Source organism: Cherax quadricarinatus, chromosome 11 (assembly GCF_038502225.1).
Source record: "Cherax quadricarinatus isolate ZL_2023a chromosome 11, ASM3850222v1, whole genome shotgun sequence".
Taxonomy (NCBI): Eukaryota; Metazoa; Arthropoda; class Malacostraca; order Decapoda; family Parastacidae; genus Cherax; species Cherax quadricarinatus.
In genome coordinates, this window is record NC_091302.1 from 54,944,676 (window position 1) to 54,965,089 (window position 20,414).

A 20,414-nucleotide genomic window follows, 5' to 3' on the forward strand; every position below is an offset into this window, starting at 1 on the left:
ATAGGGAAGTTTTTATTGCATTTATGGATTTAGAAAAGGCATATGATAGAGTGGATAGAGGAGCAATGTGGCAGATGTTGCAAGTATATGGAATAGGTGGTAAGTTATTAAATGCTGTAAAGAGTTTTTATGAGGATAGTGAGGCTCAGGTTAGGGTGTGTAGAAGAGAGGGAGACTACTTCCCGGTAAAAGTAGGTCTTAGACAGGGATGTGTAATGTCACCATGGTTGTTTAATATATTTATAGATGGGGTTGTAAAGGAAGTAAATGCTAGGGTGTTTGGGAGAGGGGTGGGATTAAATTATGAGGAATCAAATTCAAAATGGGAATTGACACAGTTACTTTTTGCTGATGATACTGTGCTTATGGGAGATTCTAAAGAAAAATTGCAAAGGTTAGTGGATGAGTTTGGGAATGTGTGTAAAGGTAGAAAGTTGAAAGTGAACATAGAAAAGAGTAAGGTGATGAGGGTGTCAAATGATTTAGATAAAGAAAAATTGGATATCAAATTGGGGAGGAGGAGTATGGAAGAAGTGAATGTTTTCAGATACTTGGGAGTTGACGTGTCGGCGGATAGATTTATGAAGGATGAGGTTAATCATAGAATTGATGAGGGAAAAAAGGTGAGTGGTGCGTTGAGGTATATGTGGAGTCAAAAAACGTTATCTATGGAGGCAAAGAAGGGAATGTATGAAAGTATGGTAGTACCAACACTCTTATATGGGTGTGAAGCTTGGGTGGTAAATGCAGCAGCGAGGAGACGGTTGGAGGCAGTGGAGATGTCCTGTTTAAGGGCAATGTGTGGTGTAAATATTATGCAGAAAATTCGGAGTGTGGAAATTAGGAGAAGGTGTGGAGTTAATAAAAGTATTAGTCAGAGGGCAGAAGAGGGGTTGTTGAGGTGGTTTGGTCATTTAGAGAGAATGGATCAAAGTAGAATGACATGGAAAGCATATAAATCTATAGGGGAAGGAAGGCGGGGTAGGGGTCGTCCTCGAAAGGGTTGGAGAGAGGGGGTAAAGGAGGTTTTGTGGGTAAGGGGCTTGGACTTCCAGCAAGCGTCCGTGAGCGTGTTAGATAGGAGTGAATGGAGACGAATGGTACTTGGGACCTGACGATCTGTTGGAGTGTGAGCAGGGTAATATTTAGTGAAGGGATTCAGGGAAACCGGTTATTTTCATATAGTCGGACTTGAGTCCTGGAAATTGGAAGTACAATGCCTGCACTTTAAAGGAGGGGTTTGGGATATTGGCAGTTTGGAGGGATATGTTGTGTATCTTTATGTGTGTATGCTTCTAGACTGTTGTATTCTGAGCACCTCTGCAAAAACAGTGATAATGTGCGAGTGTGGTGAAAGTGTTGAATGATGATGAAAGTATTTTCTTTTTGGGGATTTTCTTTCTTTTTTTTTTTTTTTTTTGGGGGTCACCCTGCCTCGGTGGGAGACGGCCGACTTGTTGAAAAAAAAAAAAACATGCACAAGGTATACAGGCATAGCTGACATCAATGACATACTACTATATAGAAAGCCACTTATTATGCAGAGTATTTCGGGCAAATTAGGTCAGTTTTGTCCCAGAATGCAACCTACACCAGTCGACTAACTCCTAGGTTCCCATTTTACTGACGGGGAAGACACCCATGTGAAGAAGCACGCCCAGTGTTTCTACCCTTGCTGGGAATCGAACCCAGACCCTTGCTGAGTGAAACGAGAGCTTTAGCCACCAGGCCACAGAATGGAATGTATAAAAATGATTTACATTGGATGAGTAAATGAAACTAGAAGATACCAGTTGATTTATTAAGTTTAGAACTTATTGACTACATTGTGGTCATCAAGGCTGCATATCACTTGTAGAACACTAATAAAAGATAATCCCTAATTTAGGGATTACAGTAAACTTAGTCCACACATCTCACTGTGTGTATGAATATGTACTTGCCTACGTATCTTTTTTTTTTTTATATATTTGCAGCCATGCATTTTATTATAATTTCTACCATGTATGTGTGTACCAGTATGTTAATGGATTTGATCGTACAGTATGGCAATACAGAGTTTTTATTGAAAATTATTTACGAAATATTGTACCATAAGTAAGCTTATGTGGCATTCAAATAACTCTTGCTGATTTCACTGTTAAGAAATTAGAATTTTGAGCTCTGTAATACACAGTATTTTATATATATTTTTAACTGTATCTTGACGAATATTTAATTTTTATGAAGGAACTACACCATCACCTTTTGACAAATTTTCAAATGGTGTGGAACCAACGACTGTACAGAGATTCTTCAATCCATTCAACAGCCACATGTGTGGCATTCATTGCTTGCAGACTGCTAAGGAAATCTGTGCAGAGCTTCTTAATCCTTTTGTCAATAACTGTATAGTCATCACCTGTAATAATATTTAAAATAAATATTAGTAGTAATACATTATGTGCACTGTATGTGATGTTTTATTTATTATTATTATCACACTGGCCGATTCCCACCAAGGCAGGGTGGCCCGAAAAAGAAAAACTTTCACCATCATTCACTCCATCACTGTCTTGCCAGAAGGGTGCTTTACACTACAGTTTTTAAACTGCAACATTAACACCCCTCCTTCAGAGTGCAGGCACTGTACTTCCCATCTCCAGGACTCAAGTCCGGCCTGCCGGTTTCCCTGAACCCCTTCATAAATGTTACTTTGCTCACACTCCAACAGCACGTCAAGTATTAAAAACCATTTGTCTCCATTCACTCCTATCTATGTGATGTGTACTATGTAATTACATATTTGTAGGGAAGTTAGTATGGACCCATGCTAACTTCCTTATGGTGTATAGAAATATTCCTAGTTGGAACCAGCTGGTCGAGTGGCTTATGCACTGGCCTGGAGTTCTAGGACTTGCTTGCCATGGGTTCAAACCCCATGGTTGCATAAATGCAGAAATGCTAACAAAGAAATAGTTAGATATGCTAAAATCAGATAAGATAGGATTTTGTTTGGATTTTTAACCCCGGAGGGTTAGCCACCCAGGATAACCCAAGAAAGGCAGTGCATCATCGAGGACTGTTTGTCTTATTTCCATTGGGGTCCTCAATCTTGTCCCCCAGGATGCGACCCCACACCGGTCGACTAACACCCAGGTACCTATTTGCTGCTAGGTGAACAGAACAGGTGTGAGGAAACGCACTGAATTATTTCCACCCCGCTGGGAATCGAACCCAGGCCCTCCGTGTGTGAAGCGAGAGCTTTGCCATCCAGGCCACTGTTCAATGTATGGAAGGAAAAAACTGAGGCAGAAATATAACTGGAACTGGATGAATATAAATATGTTAGAAAAATACTTAATTATTTATAAGAAAATGCTTTCTTCGTGGAGAAGTGGGAAAAGAATCTTTCCTCCATAAGCCATGCATATCGTAATAAAATTGCCAATAAAATCCCACGTACCAATGTCCATGCCGGGGACTACCTAGATGGGAATTTCCCAAATTCCTTCTATCTTGCTCCAACTGAGCCCACGGAAGTCACCGAGATTATAAAGTCACTTAAAAATAACTCAGGGAATCTGTCTCATGTCCCACCATTATTGTACAAGAGAGCGGCCCATGTCCTCTCGCATACTATCTCATTGCTTTTTAACAAGTCACTAGAAGCTAGCACCTTCCCGAAACTACTCAAGACGGCAAGGGCTACACCAATACATAAAGGTGGTGACCCTACAGATTTAAACAACTATAGGCCAATATCAAACTTACCATTGCTATCCAAAATCTTTGAGAAACTCATGCACAGGAGACTATATTCATTTATAACGTCACAAAACATACTCAACCCCTGCCAATAAAATAAAAGCACTAACGATGCAATTATAAAAATACTAGATCTGCTTTACACAGCATTGGAAAATAACGAATATCCACCAGGAATTTTTATTGACCTAAGAAAAGCTTTTGACACAGTAGTCCACGGCATCCTACTCCACAAACTTGACCATTATGGTATAAGAGGCCATGCGCTTGCATATTTCAAATCTTACCTTACTAATAGGTATCAGTATGTCACCATTAAAGACACAGCATCAACAACACAGCCACTTGATACTGGAGTTCCGCAGGGAAGTGTCCTTGGTCCCCTGCTCTTCCTCACATACATCAATGATCTTCCAAACGTATCTCGACACCTGAACCCCATTCTCTTTGCTGACGACACGACTTACGTCATCTCTCACCCTAATCTTGCAACCCTCAACACCATTGTTAATGAGGAGCTGATCAAAATATCGACTTGGATGACAGCCAATAAACTTACGCTTAACGTTGACAAAACCTACTACATTATGTTTGGTAGCAGAGCAGGAGATGCACAAATTAACATTAAGATTGACAACACTCTAATTACCAGGCATAATGAGGGCAAATTCCTAGGCCTATACCTCGACAACAACCTGAACTTCAGCACCCATATCCAACACATAACCAAAAAAGTATCCAAAACGGTTGGGATCCTCTCCAAGATACGATACTACATGCCGCAAACTGCCCTTCTCACACTATACCATTCACTTATATATCCATACCTCACCTATGCTATCTGTGCTTGGGGTTCAACTGCAGCAACACACCTAAAGCCAATAATAACCCAACAAAAAGCCGCAGTAAGAATAATCACTAAATCCCATCCCTGGCAACACCCCCCCCCCACTCTTCATAGATCTAAACTTACTCCCTGTTCAGTACATCCACACTTACTACTGTGCAATCTACATCTACAGGACCTTAAATTCCAATATTAACCTTGACCTAAAACGCTTTCTTGATAGTTGTGACAGAACCCACAGGCACAACACCAGACACAAACATCTCTGACATTCCCCGTTTCCGACTAAACCTTTACAAAAATTCAATGTATGTCAAAGGCCCTAAAATCTGGAACACCCTACCTGAAAGTTCCAAAACTGCAGACACATTCATCACCTTCAAAACTACCATCAGAAAACATCTTATCTCCCTGATACACCCTGTTAACTAATAATACGAATACCACCTGGTGGTTCACACTTACACTCACTCACCCATTTGACCATAAACAGAAATATCAATCTCAATCTCAAAATAATGAATCTTAACTAGTCATAAGTTGGCCTGTTATACTCCAATACTGAAACTATGTATAGTGCCAAAACAAAAGCATTCACATTGCTAAACTCACAACTAGTATTTAGTCACTTAGCCATAATACCAACTTATCTCATAATTTTGGAACATTTTAAACCTAAGATTTAATATAAGACTGCCCGAAATGCCTAGCCATGCTAGGCATTCTAGTGGTACACTCTGTAATTATTATTTTACTACATGTAAACCACACAATAACCAAATTCTGTAAACTCAGCATTGTAATACTTATAGAGAATAAAGTTTGAATTTGAATCGTAAGAAGTGACTAAAATGCCAGGAGCAAGGGGCTAGTAACCCCTTCTGTATAAATTACTATATGTAAAAAGAAGATAAACTTTATAGTACTCTTCTTTTTCAGGTCACACTGCCTCAGTGGGAGATGGCCAGTATATTGAAAAAAAAAATGTTTCTTATTACTGTTAACAAAACAAATATTTAAAAGTGAAAAACTTACTAATATAGACTTCAGATGGTACAGTCATACACAAACACCTCATGGTTCTGCTGTATCCCAGGCATACAATATGCTTTGTAATACTCCAGGATGAGAAGTCATTTCTATTAAGTCTTAAGAATGCTAAGGTGGGCATTTGTGTAAGAATGTTGATCAGTTGTGTTAGAAGTTCAGGAATCACGGTATTTAAATTACAATTTTCAACTTCCAGCACTGACACCTGAAAAAAAAAGTAAAAATGAATTTTCTTAAAATTTCCTTCGTGTGAACTCAGTTTAACTTGTAATAAACAACTGTAAATGAATAAACAGAAAGATGGACAAGAGGCTCAAACCTTGGCTCTGATGGTGGCAGGTCTAGTGCTTTGCTGCTATTAGAAGCCCAGTAGCTCAGCGGTAGAGTGCTGGATATAGCACCACAATTTGAGCCTCCTATCTATCTTTTTGTTTTTTCCTTTATATGTTTGAAATTAAATACAGAAGAGAAAAAGTCAGTGATCTGCTCTTAAAAGTCTAAGGAACATTTGGAAACAACAAAAATTAATTTACCAAAGATAGCCTTCAAAATAAAGATTCCAGAGAAGCTGTTAAACCCATGGGGGTCATACATTGCCTAGGGAATGGGAGGTAATCATACTTGATACATGGGATGATTAGATCCATTTCCTTGGATCAAGAGCTGTTTATTAGTATCAAGGCAACCCCCCCCCATCCCCTTTCAGCCTTGAAGGGCAAGGTGATTGCAAGTACCAAGTGTTCAGTCATCAATGATCTCCCACCAGATGTTCAGTCATCAATGATCTCCCACCAGATGTTCAGTCATCAATGATCTCCCACCAAGTGTTCAGTCATCAATGATCTCCCACCAGGTGTTCAGTCATCAATGATCTCCCACCAAGTGTTCAGTCATTAACCCTTTCAGGGTTTCCGACGTACAGTGGACCCCCGCATAGCGAACGCCTTGCATAGCGAACAATCCGCATAGCGAACGCTTTGTTCGCTAAAATTTTGCCCCGCATAGTAGACAAAAACCCGCTCAGCGAACTTCGTCCGAGACACGTCCAATGTGGGCCCTCAGCCAGCCTCACATGTGCCGCCCGTCCCATTGTTTACCAGCTAGCCTCCGCGGTAACATTCAAGCATACACTCGGAATATTTCGTATTATTACAGTGTTTTCGGTGCTGTTTGTGGAAAATAAGTGACCATGGGCCCCAAGAAAGCTTCTAGTGCCAACCCTACACCTCAAAGGGTAAGAATACCCATTGAAATTAAGAAAGAAATCATTGATAAGTATGAAAGTGGAGTACGTATCACCGACCTGGTCAGGTTGTACAAGAAACCAAAATCAACCATCGCTTCTATTGTGGGCAAGAAAACGGCAATCAAGGAAGCTGTTGTTGCCAAAGGTTTAACTGTGTTTTCGAAACAAAGATCGCAAGTGATGGAAGATGTTGAGAGACTCTTATTGGTGTGGATAAATGAAAAACAGCTAGCAGGAGATAGCGTCTCTCAAGCGATCATATGTGAAAAGGCTAGGAAGTTGCATGACGATTTAATTAAAAAAATGCCTGCAACTAGTGATGATGTGAGTGAATTTAAGGCCAGCAAAGGTTGGTTTGAGAGATTTAAGAAGCGTAGTGGCATCCATAGTGTGATACGGCATGGTGAGGCTGCCAGTTCGGACCACAAAGCGGCTGAAAAATATGTGCATGAATTCAAGGAGTACATAGAAACTGAAGGACTGGAACCTGAACAAGTGTTTAATTGTGATGAAACAGGCCTGTTCTGGAAGAAAATGCCAAGCAGGACCTACATTACTCAGGAGGAAAAGGCACTCCCAGGACATAAGCCTATGAAAGACAGGCTTACTTTGTTGATGTGTGCCAATGCTACTGGTGATTGCAAAGTTAAGCCTTTATTAGTGTATCACTCTGAAACTCCCAGAGCGTTCAGGCAAAAGAATGTCCTCAAGGATAATTTGTGTGTGCTGTGGAGGGCAAACAGTAAGGCATGGGTCACTAGGGAATTTTTCTATAACTGGTTACACCATGCATTTGCCCCCAATGTGAAAGATTACCTAACTGAAAAGAAATTAGACCTTAAGTGCCTCCTGGTGTTAGACAATGCCCCTGGTCATCCTACAGACGTGGCAGAGCGACTTTATGGGGACATGAGCTTCATTAAGGTGAAGTTTTTGCCTCCTAATACCACTCCTCTCCTGCAGCCCATGGACCAGCAGGTCATTTCCAACTTCAAGAAACTGTACACAAAAGCTCTGTTTCAAAAGTGCTTTGAAGTGACCACAGACACTGGATTGACTCTAAAAGAGTTTTGGAAGGATCACTTTAATATCCTCAGTTGTGTAAACCTTATAGGTAAGGCTTGGGAGGGAGTGACTAAGAGAACCTTGAACTCTGCTTGGAAGAAACTGTGGCCAGAATGTGTAGACAAAAGGGATTTTGAAGGGTTTGAGGGTAACCCTGAGAGGAGTAGTATACCAGTTGAGGAATCAATTGTGGAATTGGGGAAGTCCTTGGGGTTGGAGGTTAGTGGGGAGGATGTGGAAGAGTTGGTGGAGGAGGACAATGAAGAACTAACCACTGATGAGCTGATAGATCAACTTCAAGAGCAAGAGGCCAGACCTGGGGAAACTGGTTCAAAGGAGGGGAGAGAGAAATTGAAGGAATTGCCTACTTCAAAGATTAAGGAAATGTGTGCAAAATGGCTTGAAGTGCAAACCTTTTTTGATGAAAATCACCCTCACACAGCTATTGCAAGCCGTGCTGGTGACTGTTACAATGACACTGTTGTGAACCACTTTAGACAAATCATAAAGGAACGAGAGGTACAGGCCACTATGGACAGATATGTTGTGCGAAAGAAGTCCAGTGACTCTGAAGCTGGTCCTAGTGGCATTAAAAGAAGAAGGGAAGTAACCCCAGAAAAGGACTTGCTACCTCAAGTCCTAATGGAAGGGGATTCCCCTTCTAAACACTAACACTCTCTCTCCCCTCCTCCCATCCCATCAATCATCACCAGATCTTCAATAAAAGTAAGTGTCATGTAATTGTGCATGCCTTTTTCAGTTTGTGTGTACTAAAATTAACATTTTTTTGTGGTAAAAAAAATTTTTTTTCATACTTTTGGGTGTCTTGCACGGATTAATTTTATTTCCATTATTTCTTATGGGGAAAATTAATTCGCATAGCGAACATTTCGCATAACGACCAGCCCTCTTGCACGGATTAAGTTCGCTATGCGGGGGTCCACTGTACTAGTATGGCTTACGCACTAGGGTTATTGACGTACTAGAATGCCTGTATTCTAGCGCCTTCAAATCTAGTGAGAGAAAGCTAGTAGGCCTACATATGAAAGAATGGGTCTATGTGGTCAGTGTGCACATTATAAAAAAAAATCCTGCAGCACACAGTGCATAATGAGAAAAAAAAAAACTCCGACCGTGTTTTTGGTTTAAAACAGCGACTTTGCAGTGTATTTTCGAATGGTATTTATGGTTGTATTCTAGTTTTCCTGGTCTCAATTTATAGAATGGAAGACATATTACAGAAATTGATATGATTTTGATTAGTTCATAATGAAAAGTACCTTGAAATTGAGCTCAAAGTAGCAGAAATGTTCGATTTTTACCAAATTTCAAAAGTAAACAAATCATGTCAAGTGTCCAATACACGTCAACTGGTGAGTCTAATATTCTTTCACAAGTGCACTGATATTATTTATACCATTTCTACACCATTTCTATACTAATGCAGTAGTCTGCATAACAGTAAATCTTTTATTTTTTGTGAGAATAAAAATTCAGAGTGGAAAGCAAGAGAGATGTAAGAGGGGCCTGGGGACATGACTAATGAACAGAAAAATGTTATTTTAGTGCCAGAAATGTCTGTCTTGTTTATTCTGGACCCTATTTGGAAACTGGCATCTTTTGAAATTTATGTTAAATTGGCAAAATTGCCAATTTCTGACCACTTTATTGGATAGTTGAAATCGATAAATGAGTGGTTTCTTGTACTTATTCGATAGAGAAAATGGAGTTCTAGTGAAATAGTTATGATTTTCCTCACTGGTACATTGGAATTGACTGAAAATAGGGCTCAAAGTGGGTGAAATCACCGATGCGTAAACACCGTCGAGACCGCTAACTTCGCGAGAGCATAATTCCGTAAGTTTTCCATCAAATTTCATACCTTTGGTGTCATTATGATTGGGAAAAGATTCTCTATCATTTCATTGGAAATTTTTTTTTTTTTTTTCAAAAAATTTCCGACCCTGAGAACAAGTTTAGGAGAGGGCCTGCCGACCCTGAAAGGGTTAATGATCTTCCACCAAGTGTTCAGTCATCAGTGATCTCCCATGTACTTATTGCCCAGTCACTGACTTGGCCACATAACCTTACTTAATTTGCTTGCCAGAAGGAAGCTAAGGTGTACACAACTTCACTTAAAAATTGTAGGATTTTCGAATGTTTAGCTTAATAATGTTTGGAGGCTAACACTAATTCATCTGTGCAATATAAATATACTTCTTACTGCATGCTTTTAAACTGCACCGTGATTTTTCATTAATGTCACCCTGCCTTGGTGGGAAATGGTAGGTGTTAATTTAAAATAAAAAAATAGCTACCATGCTAAGTGGATATAAAGTAGTTTGCACTTTAATTCTATAAAAAATCTATTTAATTAAATGAATTGTCTTTTGTTTAACCTACATAAGTGTACAATTTGGCAGCAATTTTTTTTACCCTAAGTCTTACCAGAAATGGTGGAATATCTTGGAAAATAAACAGTTTATTTATTAATATCATAATTGTTGTCATTTATGATAAAGGTAGTGGTGATTTAACAATCATACAGTATACAAACTTTCATTAAGCTTTATTTGTTTTATTGTATATAAACAGCCCAAGAACCATTTAGTTATATGGCACTTTAAAGATACGTACAGGAATTCTGTGTCTAACATCCACAATCCAGAGCCATAATTTGTTACATGTCGTCAGTTGTGTCAACAGACTTTAACAAGGATAATACTGCTACCATTTATTCTACAAGAGATGCTGGGTTCCTAGGCAAGCACCCTGTGGGAAGAGTAGCACCCCTCCCAAAGAAGAGGCCCCCTACCCCTAGGCACAAACCCCACTACAACTGTACATTCGGATGACCTAGTGTTGGGAGGAACCTTCAGCAAGTGCTGTTAACCCTTTGACTGTCGCAACCCCCAATCCTGAGGTATCTCCTGGTGTCGCAAAATTTAAAAAAAAAAAAAAAAAAAATTTCTTATGAAATGATAGAGAATCTTTTCCCGATTGTAATGACACCAAAAAAACGAAATTTGATGGAAAACTGATGGAATTATGCTCTCGCGAAGTTAGCGACCTCGGTGCTGTTTACAAATCGGCGATTTCGCCCACTTTAAGCCATATTTTCGGCTAATTCCATTGTTCCAGTCGCCCAAACTCATAGCTATTTCTTTAGAACTCCATTTTTTCTATCGATTGAGTACAAGAAACTGCCCATTTACCGATTTCAACTACCTAATAATGTGGTCAGAAATTTGCAATTTGGCCAATTTCATGAAAACTAAAAAATATGACAATTTCAAAATAAGGTCCAGAATGAACAATGCAGACATTCCTGGCTCTAAAATAACATTTTCTTTGCTCATCAGTCATGTCTCCAGGCCCCTCTGATATTACTCTTGCTTTCTATTTTGAATTTTTATTCAAACAAAAAATTTAAGACTTACTATTATGCAGACTACTGCAATACTGTAATAATTGTATAAATAACATCAACCCATTCATGACTGCATATCAGAATGGCTAGTTGGACATTTATTGGACAATGGCATCATTTGTTTACTTTTGAACATTGGCAAAAATCAAACATTTCCCCTACTTTGAGCTCCATTTCTAGGTTCTTTTTATAGTAAAATCAATCAAAATCACCTCTATTTCTATAATATGTTTTCCATTCTATCAAATGAGACCAAGAAAACGAGAATACAACCATAAATACTATACAAAAATAGACCACAAAGTCGGCATTTTAATTAAAAAAAAACGGTCGGAGTTTTTTTTTTCTCATTATGCACTGCGTGCTCCAGGATTTTTTCATATGGTGCACACTGACCACACAGACCCATTCTCTCACATGTGGGCCTACCAGCTTTCTCCTGCTTGATTTGAAGCCGCTAGAATTTATGAGTATATATACGTCAAACGCGGTACCTCGTAAGACGTATATATACGGCCGCGACAGTCAAAGGGTTAAACTAACTGTCATCAAATGCAGTAATTATCCATAGGTAAATTTTTAGTGTACAAACCTTCTGAAGTTTCTGACAGAGTTTGCAAAGTGAATAGAAATCTTCAGGACCTCCTAAAGGATTTTCACTCAGGTCAAGGTGACGCAAAGTTAGCACGTGCTTGCTTGTTATCAATACTTGCAGATCTGCTGACCTGACTCTGCACCCCACAAGTTTGAGGTATTGTAAACCCTGGGGTAAACTGCCAATGGGTTCACATTTGTCTGTAATGCATTTTAGCAATATATGAGCCTAATGCTAAATTTAATGTATCTTTTAACTTAAAAATAAATACAGTACATTTTTTCCAGCTATACTATTGTAGGCTGTATATATAAACTTACCTCTAACATTTATTCCGGAAATGTTAAGCTCACACAAACAAGGTAACTGAGACAGGAACTGAAGTGAAGTGATGTTCCGGTTATGTGCCAAACTTAGGCTGGTGAGTGACTTTGGTATGCATAAGAGTGGAAGCAACGAATTATTGCACAAGCCACAAAGCTCTAATTCCAGGCATTCTGTTTCCTGTAAAGTCAATCCTACATCATAAAGGTACAATTAATTTTTTTTAGCAAACCACGGAAATAAAAAAAAAGCATAAGAGAAAGATAAAATAAGTCTTCCAGGGTTCTGCATAAAAGTGCAGCACTGTACAGCAAAACACTAATTATCTGGCATCCAACATTATCTGGTGTCTTGTTCAATCTGGCCATTGAAGAGGTAATGCAAAGGAAAAAAAAGTGCTACAACAAAGGACCATGAAAGATAATATGATCATCTGATGTTTTTGAAAATTTGGCACACACTACCCCCAGAGTGTACTTGATCACTGATGATAACTGTATAGATTTTTTCCCCACTAAGGAAAATAGAAAACTTCTGGAAATATATGAGCTTAAAATATTAGGTTATTTTATGTGTAAATACCTTGAAATAATTAAAATAATGTGTCCTATGTTTACTGTCTGATGCTTGATATTCACAACAGAAAATATAATGAACCCTGAAATGAGACCTGATGTACTCCAAATCTTAAGTTAATCTTTAAATTTGCCTGAAGTGCTCTGCATACAAAGGGGCTTTTGGTATGCATACCCAACTATTATATTCCTCTGTACAACCATGCATCATGTCAGAATAAACATCTTAATCTTAATAGGAGGCTAAGTCTATAGTATGACTGTGGAAGTGATCAGGCAGTGAAATTTTTAAATGCCACTTTTTGCTGATTAATGATAGCACTCCTACACTGTTCTATGCAGGAATGACTACCATCTTAACTAACTTTTAGTTTGCCCAATATGCACTGCATACTAGTGGCTTTCAGTCATGCCTAGCAATGTTTTATTACATGTAAACTACATTATCTTTGTACTGCATGAAAAGAAATAAAATTCTGAATTTGAACTGAATTTGAATCTTTAATTTTTCTATGAGAATGTTGATTTTGTGTCATTTCAGAAGTATGAGCTGCATAACCATTTTATATCAGCTAGGACAGAAGTCTGTTGAATAAAATCATTATCCTTGGAAAGCGTTTTTAGATTTTTAGTATAGTTGTTTTAATTAATAAACTCTAAAAGCAAAATTTATGAAAATATATAAGAATACCTAGGTAGTAGGTTGGTAGACAGCAATTGCCCAGGGAGGTACTACTGTACCATCCTACCAAGTGAGTGTGAAACGGAAACCTGTAATTGTTTTACATAATGGTAGGATTGCTGGTGTCTTTTTTTCTGTCTCGAAACATGCAAGATTTCAGGTACGTCTTGCTACTTCTACTTACACTTAGGACACACTACACATATATGTGCAAGCATATATATACAGTAGTAGGTTGGTAGACAGCAACCACCCAGGGAAGTACTACCGTCCTCCCAGATGACTGTGAAACAGAAACCTGTAACTGTTTTGCATGATGGTAGGATTGCTGGTTTCTTTTTCTGTCTCATAAACACGCTAGATAACAGGGATATTTTGCTACTCCTACTTACACTTTGGTCACACTTCACAGACACGCACATGCATATATATATACATACATCTAGGTTTTTCTCCTTTTTCTAAATAGCTCTTGTTCTTCTTTATTTCTTCTATTGTCCATGGGGAAGTGGAAAAGAATCTTTCCTCCGTAAGCCATGCGTGTCGTATGAGGCGACTAAAATGCCGGGAGCAATGGGCTAGTAACCCCTTCTCCTGTAGACATTTACTAAAAAAGAGAAGAAGAAAAACTTTATAAAACTGGGATGCTTAAATGTGCATGGATGTAGTGCGGATGACAAGAAACAGATGATTGCTGATGTTATGAATGAAAAGAAGTTGGATGTCCTGGCCCTAAGCGAAACAAAGCTGAAGGGGGTAGGGGAGTTTCAGTGGGGGGAAATTAATGGGATTAAATCTGGAGTATCTGAGAGAGTTAGAGCAAAGGAAGGGGTAGCAGTAATGTTGAATGATCAGTTATGGAAGGAGAAAAGAGAATATGAATGTGTAAATTCAAGAATTATGTGGATTAAAGTAAAGGTTGGATGCGAGAAGTGGGTTATAATAAGCGTGTATGCACCTGGAGAAGAGAGGAATGCAGAGAGAGAGAGAGAGATTTTGGAAGATATTAAGTGAATGTATAGGAGCCTTTGAACCAAGTGAGAGAGTAATTGTGGTAGGGGACATGAATGCTAAAGTAGGAGAAACTTTTAGAGAGGGTGTGGTAGGTAAGTTTGGGGTGCCAGGTGTAAATGATAATGGGAGCCCTTTGATTGAACTTTGTATAGAAAGGGGTTTAGTTATAGGTAATACATACTTTAAGAAAAAGAGGATAAATAAGTATACAAGATATGATGTAGGGCGAAATGACAGTAGTTTGTTGGATTATGTATTGGTAGATAAAAGAATGTTGAGTAGACTTCAGGATGTACATGTTTATAGAGGGGCCACAGATATATCAGATCACTTTCTAGTTGTAGCTACACTGAGAGTAAAAGGTAGATGGGATACAAGGAGAATAGAAGCATCAGGGAAGAGAGAGGTGAAGGTTTATTAACTAAAAGAGGAGGCAGTTAGGGTAAGATATAAACAGCTATTGGAGGATAGATGGGCTAATGAGGGCATAGGCAATGGGGTCAAAGAGGTATGGGGTAGGTTTAAAAATGTAGTGTTAGAGTGTTCAGCAGAAGTTTGTGGTTACAGGAAAGTGGGTGCGGGAGGGAAGAGGAGCGATTGGTGGAATGATGATGTAAAGAGAGTAGTAAGGGAGAAAAAGTTAGCATATGAGAAGTTTTTACAAAGTAGAAGTGATGCAAGGAGGGAAGAGTATATGGAGAAAAAGAGAGAGGTTAAAAGAGTGGTGAAGCAATGTAAAAAGAGAGCAAATGAGAGAGTGGGTGAGATGTTATCAACAAATTTTGTTGAAAATAAGAAAAAGTTTTGGAGTGAGATTAACAAGTTAAGAAAGCCTAGAGAACAAATGGATTTGCCAGTTAAAAATAGGAGAGGAGAGTTATTAAATGGAGAGTTAGAGGTATTGGGAAGATGGAGGGAATATTTCGAGGAATTGTTAAATGTTGATGAAGATAGGGAAGCTGTGATTTCGTGTATAGGACAAGGAGGAAAAACATCTTGTAGGAGTGAGGAAGAGCCAGTTGTGAGTGTGGGGGAAGTTCGTGAGGCAGTAGGTAAAATGAAAGGGGGTAAGGCAGCCGGGATTGATGGGATAAAGATAGAAATGTTAAAAGCAGGTGGGGATATAGTTTTGGAGTGGTTGGTGCAATTATTTAATAAATGTATGGAAGAGGGTAAGGTACCTAGGGATTGGCAGAGAGCATGCATAGTTCCTTTGTATAAAGGCAAAGGGGATAAAAGAGAGTGCAAAAATTATAGGGGGATAAGTCTGCTGAGTATACCTGGTAAAGTGTATGGTAGAGTTATTATTGAAAGAATTAAGAGTAAGACGGAGAATAGGATAGCAGATGAACAAGGAGGCTTTAGGAAAGGTAGGGGGTGTGTGGACCAGGTGTTTACAGTGAAACATATAAGTGAACAGTATTTAGATAAGGCTAAAGAGGTCTTTGTGGCATTTATGGATTTGGAAAAGGCGTATGACAGGGTGGATAGGGGGGCAATGTGGCACATGTTGCAAGTGTATGGTGTAGGAGGTAGGTTACTGAAAGCAGTGAAGAGTTTTTACGAGGATAGTGAGGCTCAAGTTAGAGTATGTAGGAAAGAGGGAAATTATTTCCCAGTAAAAGTAGGCCTTAGACAAGGATGTGTGATGTCACCGTGGTTGTTTAATATATTTATAGATGGGGTTGTAAGAGAAGTAAATGCGAGGGTCTTGGCAAGAGGCGTGGAGTTAAAAGATAAAGAATCACACACAAAGTGGGAGTTGTCACAGCTGCTCTTTGCTGATGACACTGTGCTCTTGGGAGATTCTGAAGAGAAGTTGCAGAGATTGGTGGATGAATTTGGTAGGGTGTGCAAAAGAAGAAAATTAAAGGTGAATACAGGAAAGAGTAAGGTTATGAGGATAACAAAAAGATTAGGTGATGAAAGATTGAATATCAGATTGGAGGGAGAGAGTATGGAGGAGGTAAATGTATTCAGATATATGGGAGTGGACGTGTCAGCGGATGGGTCTATGAAAGATGATGTGAATCATAGAATTGATGAGGAGAAAAGAGTGAGTGGTGCACTTAGGAGTCTGTGGAGACAAAGAACTTTGTCCTTGGAGGCAAAGAGGGGAATGTATGAGAGTATAGTTTTACCAACGCTCTTATATGGGTGTGAAGCATGGGTGATGAATGTTGCAGCGAGGAGAAGGCTGGAGGCAGTGGAGATGTCATGTCTGAGGGCAATGTGTGGTGTGAATATAATGCAGAGAATTCGTAGTTTGGAAGTTAGGAGGAGGTGCGGGATTACCAAAACTGTTGTCCAGAGGGCTGAGGAAGGGTTGTTGAGGTGGTTCGGACATGTAGAGAGAATGGAGCGAAACAGAATGACTTCAAGAGTGTATCAGTCTGTAGTGGAAGGAAGGCGGGGTAGGGGTCGGCCTAGGAAAGGTTGGAGAGAGGGGGTAAAGGAGGTTTTGTGTGCGAGGGGCTTGGACTTCCAGCAGGCATGCGTGAGCGTGTTTGATAGGAGTGAATGGAGACAAATGGTTTTTAATACTTGACGTGCTGTTGGAGTGTGAGCAAAGTAACATTTATGAAGGGGTTCAGGGAAACCGGCAGGCCGGACTTGAGTCCTGGAGATGGGAAGTACAGTGCCTGCACTCTGAAGGAGGGGTGTTAATGTTGCAGTTTAAAAACTGTAGTGTAAAGCACCCTTCTGGCAAGACAGTGATGGAGTGAATGATGGTGAAAGTTTTTCTTTTTCAGGCCACCCTGCCTGGGTGGGAATCGGCCAGTGTGATAATAAAAAAAAAAAAAAAATAAGTAATATATATACACATGCCTCTGGGTTTTTTTCTATTTTCCTACTATTTCTTGTTCTTGTTTATTTCCTCTTATCTCCATGGGGAAGTGGAACAGAATTCTTCCTCCGTAAGACATGCGTGTTGTAAGAGGCGACTAAAATGCCGGAAGCAAGGGGCTAGTAACTCCTCCTGTATAAATTACTAAATTTAAAAAGAGAAACTTTAGTTTTTCTTTTTGGGCCACCCTGCCTCGGTGGGATACAGCCAGTTTGTTGAAAGAAGAAGAAGAAACATGCAAGGTTTCAGGTACATCTTGTTGCTTCTATTTACACTTAGGTCACACTACACATACATGTACAAGCATATACACACATACCCCTCTGGGTTTTCTTCTATTTTCTTACTAGTTCTTGTTTATTCTCTCTTATCTCCACGGGAAAGTGGAACAGAATTCTTCCTCCATAAGTCATGCGTGTCGTAAGAGGCGACTAACATGCTGGGAGCAAGGGGCTAGTAACACCTTCTCCTGTATACATCACCAAATTTAAAAATACAAAACTCCCTTGGTGGGATATGGCTGGTTTGATGAAAAAAAATATTTAATAGTGAAAATGTTAATTGACGCCAGTAAGTGTGTATATGCAGCCTCTCCTCGCTTAACAACGGAGTTCCATTCCTAAAACCACATCGGTAAACGAATTCGTCGCTAAGAGAGGAGCATACTATAATGGTAGTGCGTTTGTGTCAACTATCTTTGATATTGTTTTAACATCACCTCTGCACCATTTATAACATTTCTAGTATATTTTTAAATATACTAAAAATGTTGGAGTGTGAGCAAAGTAACATTTATGAAGGGATTCAGGGAAACCGGCAGGCTGGACTTGAGTCCTGGAGATGGGAAGTACAGTGCCTGCACTCTGAAGGAGGGATGTTAATGTGGCAGTTTAAAAACTGTAGTGTAAAGCACCCTTCTGGCAAGACAGTGATGGAGTGAATGATGGTGAAAGTTTTTCTTTTTCGGGCCACCCTGCCTTGGTGGGAATCGGCCAGTGTGCTAATAAAAATAAAATAATATTTTAAATGTTTATACAGTATAGTGTACTGTATATTGTAATAAATAGAATAGAGGAAATCAGCTCTAATATACATTATTTAGGCATGCATTCAGAGAGCCCATTGTAAGTCCGAGGTGTCGATAAACGAATATGTCGCTAAGTGAGGAGAGGCTGTATACTCATTAATCTGCTGTTTTCATAATTATAATAAAGCAACTCGGATGATTACCAAGTACCTTAGGCAAAGAAACAAGGCAGATCCCAGGTATAGATGTTATGTTTACTTTCCTAAATTTGACGACTAAGCCAGCACCATGATGACGACTAATCGTGCAGACAACATGAAGAGCCTGGAACTAACTCTCTGCCTCACCCTCTATTCTGATATCCATCCTTATTTCATCTGAAAAAAAGGAGCAAGATTTCACACATCAGTATCAGAGCTCATTTTAGCATCAGCTTATCTGTAGCCAGGGAGCCTACGTGCCTAATTCCCATAGTTTCCACCAGAGGCCAGGCCTCTCGGTGGCATGCCAACCTGCCCACCCCTGCCTCTCCCTCACTCACTCAGCGGCCTAGACTCAGATAACAGGTCCTACTCCTCTCTCCCTCGCTGGGCATGGCCCTCCTGGGCCATGATCACTTAACACACTGCCTGTGTACCCCACGACATTGCTAATAAAGTAAGAAGCCTCCAAAGCCTTTATCATTACTCCCCGCTACCAAGAATCACCAAATAAATCCCGTAAACATATCTGCTAAAGATGTTGTCATTCTTAAGTGTTGTACAGGTGTAAGTTTCTAAAACTTAACTGTTGACCAAAACAAACAATGTAATGGACATTATGGTGAAGCTTTCAAAATGAAAACTTGCAAATGAGTTTTTTTTTTTGTGTGTGTAAAAACAAATGGCACACAGGATGGCTCTCTTTGCACTCTCGTACTGCAACTCAGCAGTTGCAAAATACTGATTGATTCCCAGATATCATGTTTGTTAGTACAGATATGTATAACTTCAGGAATTTGTAAGTTTGGGGGTCTCCTGTACATTGCAATATTTTTGGAAATGAATTTAGTTCAGTATCAGTGTAACTTGCTTAATTATTCTGACATTTGGGACCAGTCCCTGGATCCACTATGTGCCTATGTCATCTTTCAACTACCGTCCACAGGCTGGGCATGGGATGCATCATCAAGCTATTAAACAGACCCCAATATAAATATTATTAAATAAGAAACCTGTCTACTTTCCATCTCTTCAAATATAATTTTTTATTTTACAAGCTGTATACTTTTCTGATTCACTCATTAAGCAACAAAGTACATTACATACTAACTTCTGATATAATGAGGTGGACTATTGGGGTTGTATGCCATTCTGACAAATCTCTCCAGCAGGTGGACATTCGATATCGGAAGAGAGAAACCAGTAATGTCCAACTTGCACAAAGGTCCTTTAAACTCAACTGCCATTGCTGACTTGCTAGGGTGTTAAAAAATTAAATTAAAATATGCTTTGTATTCTCACTGCTTACATTATGTATATAATATTTAAAGAAAGTGAATCAGAAGCAATTACAGTATACAAAAGAAGAGGCATTAAAACAAATAAATCTGAAATATAAGACAGAATATGGGAGAAGACTGATATCTATACTGTTGATTCCTTGCTCCTTCCCCAAAACTTAATGTATGAGAAAGGAGCAAAATTAATTCCAACACACCACCTTAAGATGTTGCTGAATAGCTGAAGTGGTTGACATAAATGAACACAGCTTGCACATCATAGTATGAATTCCCTACATGAAATGTAATTATTTTTATTTTTTATTAACACACTGACCGTCTCCCACCAAGGCAGGGTGGTCCGAAAATGAAAAACTCTCATCATTCACTCCATTACTGTCTTGCCAGAGGTGAGCTTACACTATTGTTATAAAACTGCAACACTGACACCCCGCCTTCAGAATGCAGACACCATACTTCCCAT

General features: G+C 39.2%; 1 protein-coding gene across 2 annotated transcripts in view; it reads right to left on the reverse strand.

Moving 5' to 3' along the window:
- Positions 1–1,786: 1,786 nt before the first annotated feature.
- The window catches only part of LOC138852576 (uncharacterized), a 38,594-nt gene continuing 19,966 nt past the window's right edge, over positions 1,787–20,414 (reverse strand). For both annotated transcript variants that reach the window (XM_070084170.1, XM_070084169.1), the window contains exons 3-7: positions 19,762–19,907; positions 12,301–12,484; positions 11,978–12,180; positions 5,630–5,849; positions 1,787–2,401 (exon numbers count right to left, since the gene is read on the reverse strand). In XM_070084170.1, the coding sequence (XP_069940271.1) occupies positions 2,259–2,401; positions 5,630–5,849; positions 11,978–12,180; positions 12,301–12,484; positions 19,762–19,907 (896 nt within the window). In that variant the 3' untranslated portion in view covers positions 1,787–2,258. The remainder of the gene's footprint in view (positions 2,402–5,629; positions 5,850–11,977; positions 12,181–12,300; positions 12,485–19,761; positions 19,908–20,414) is intronic.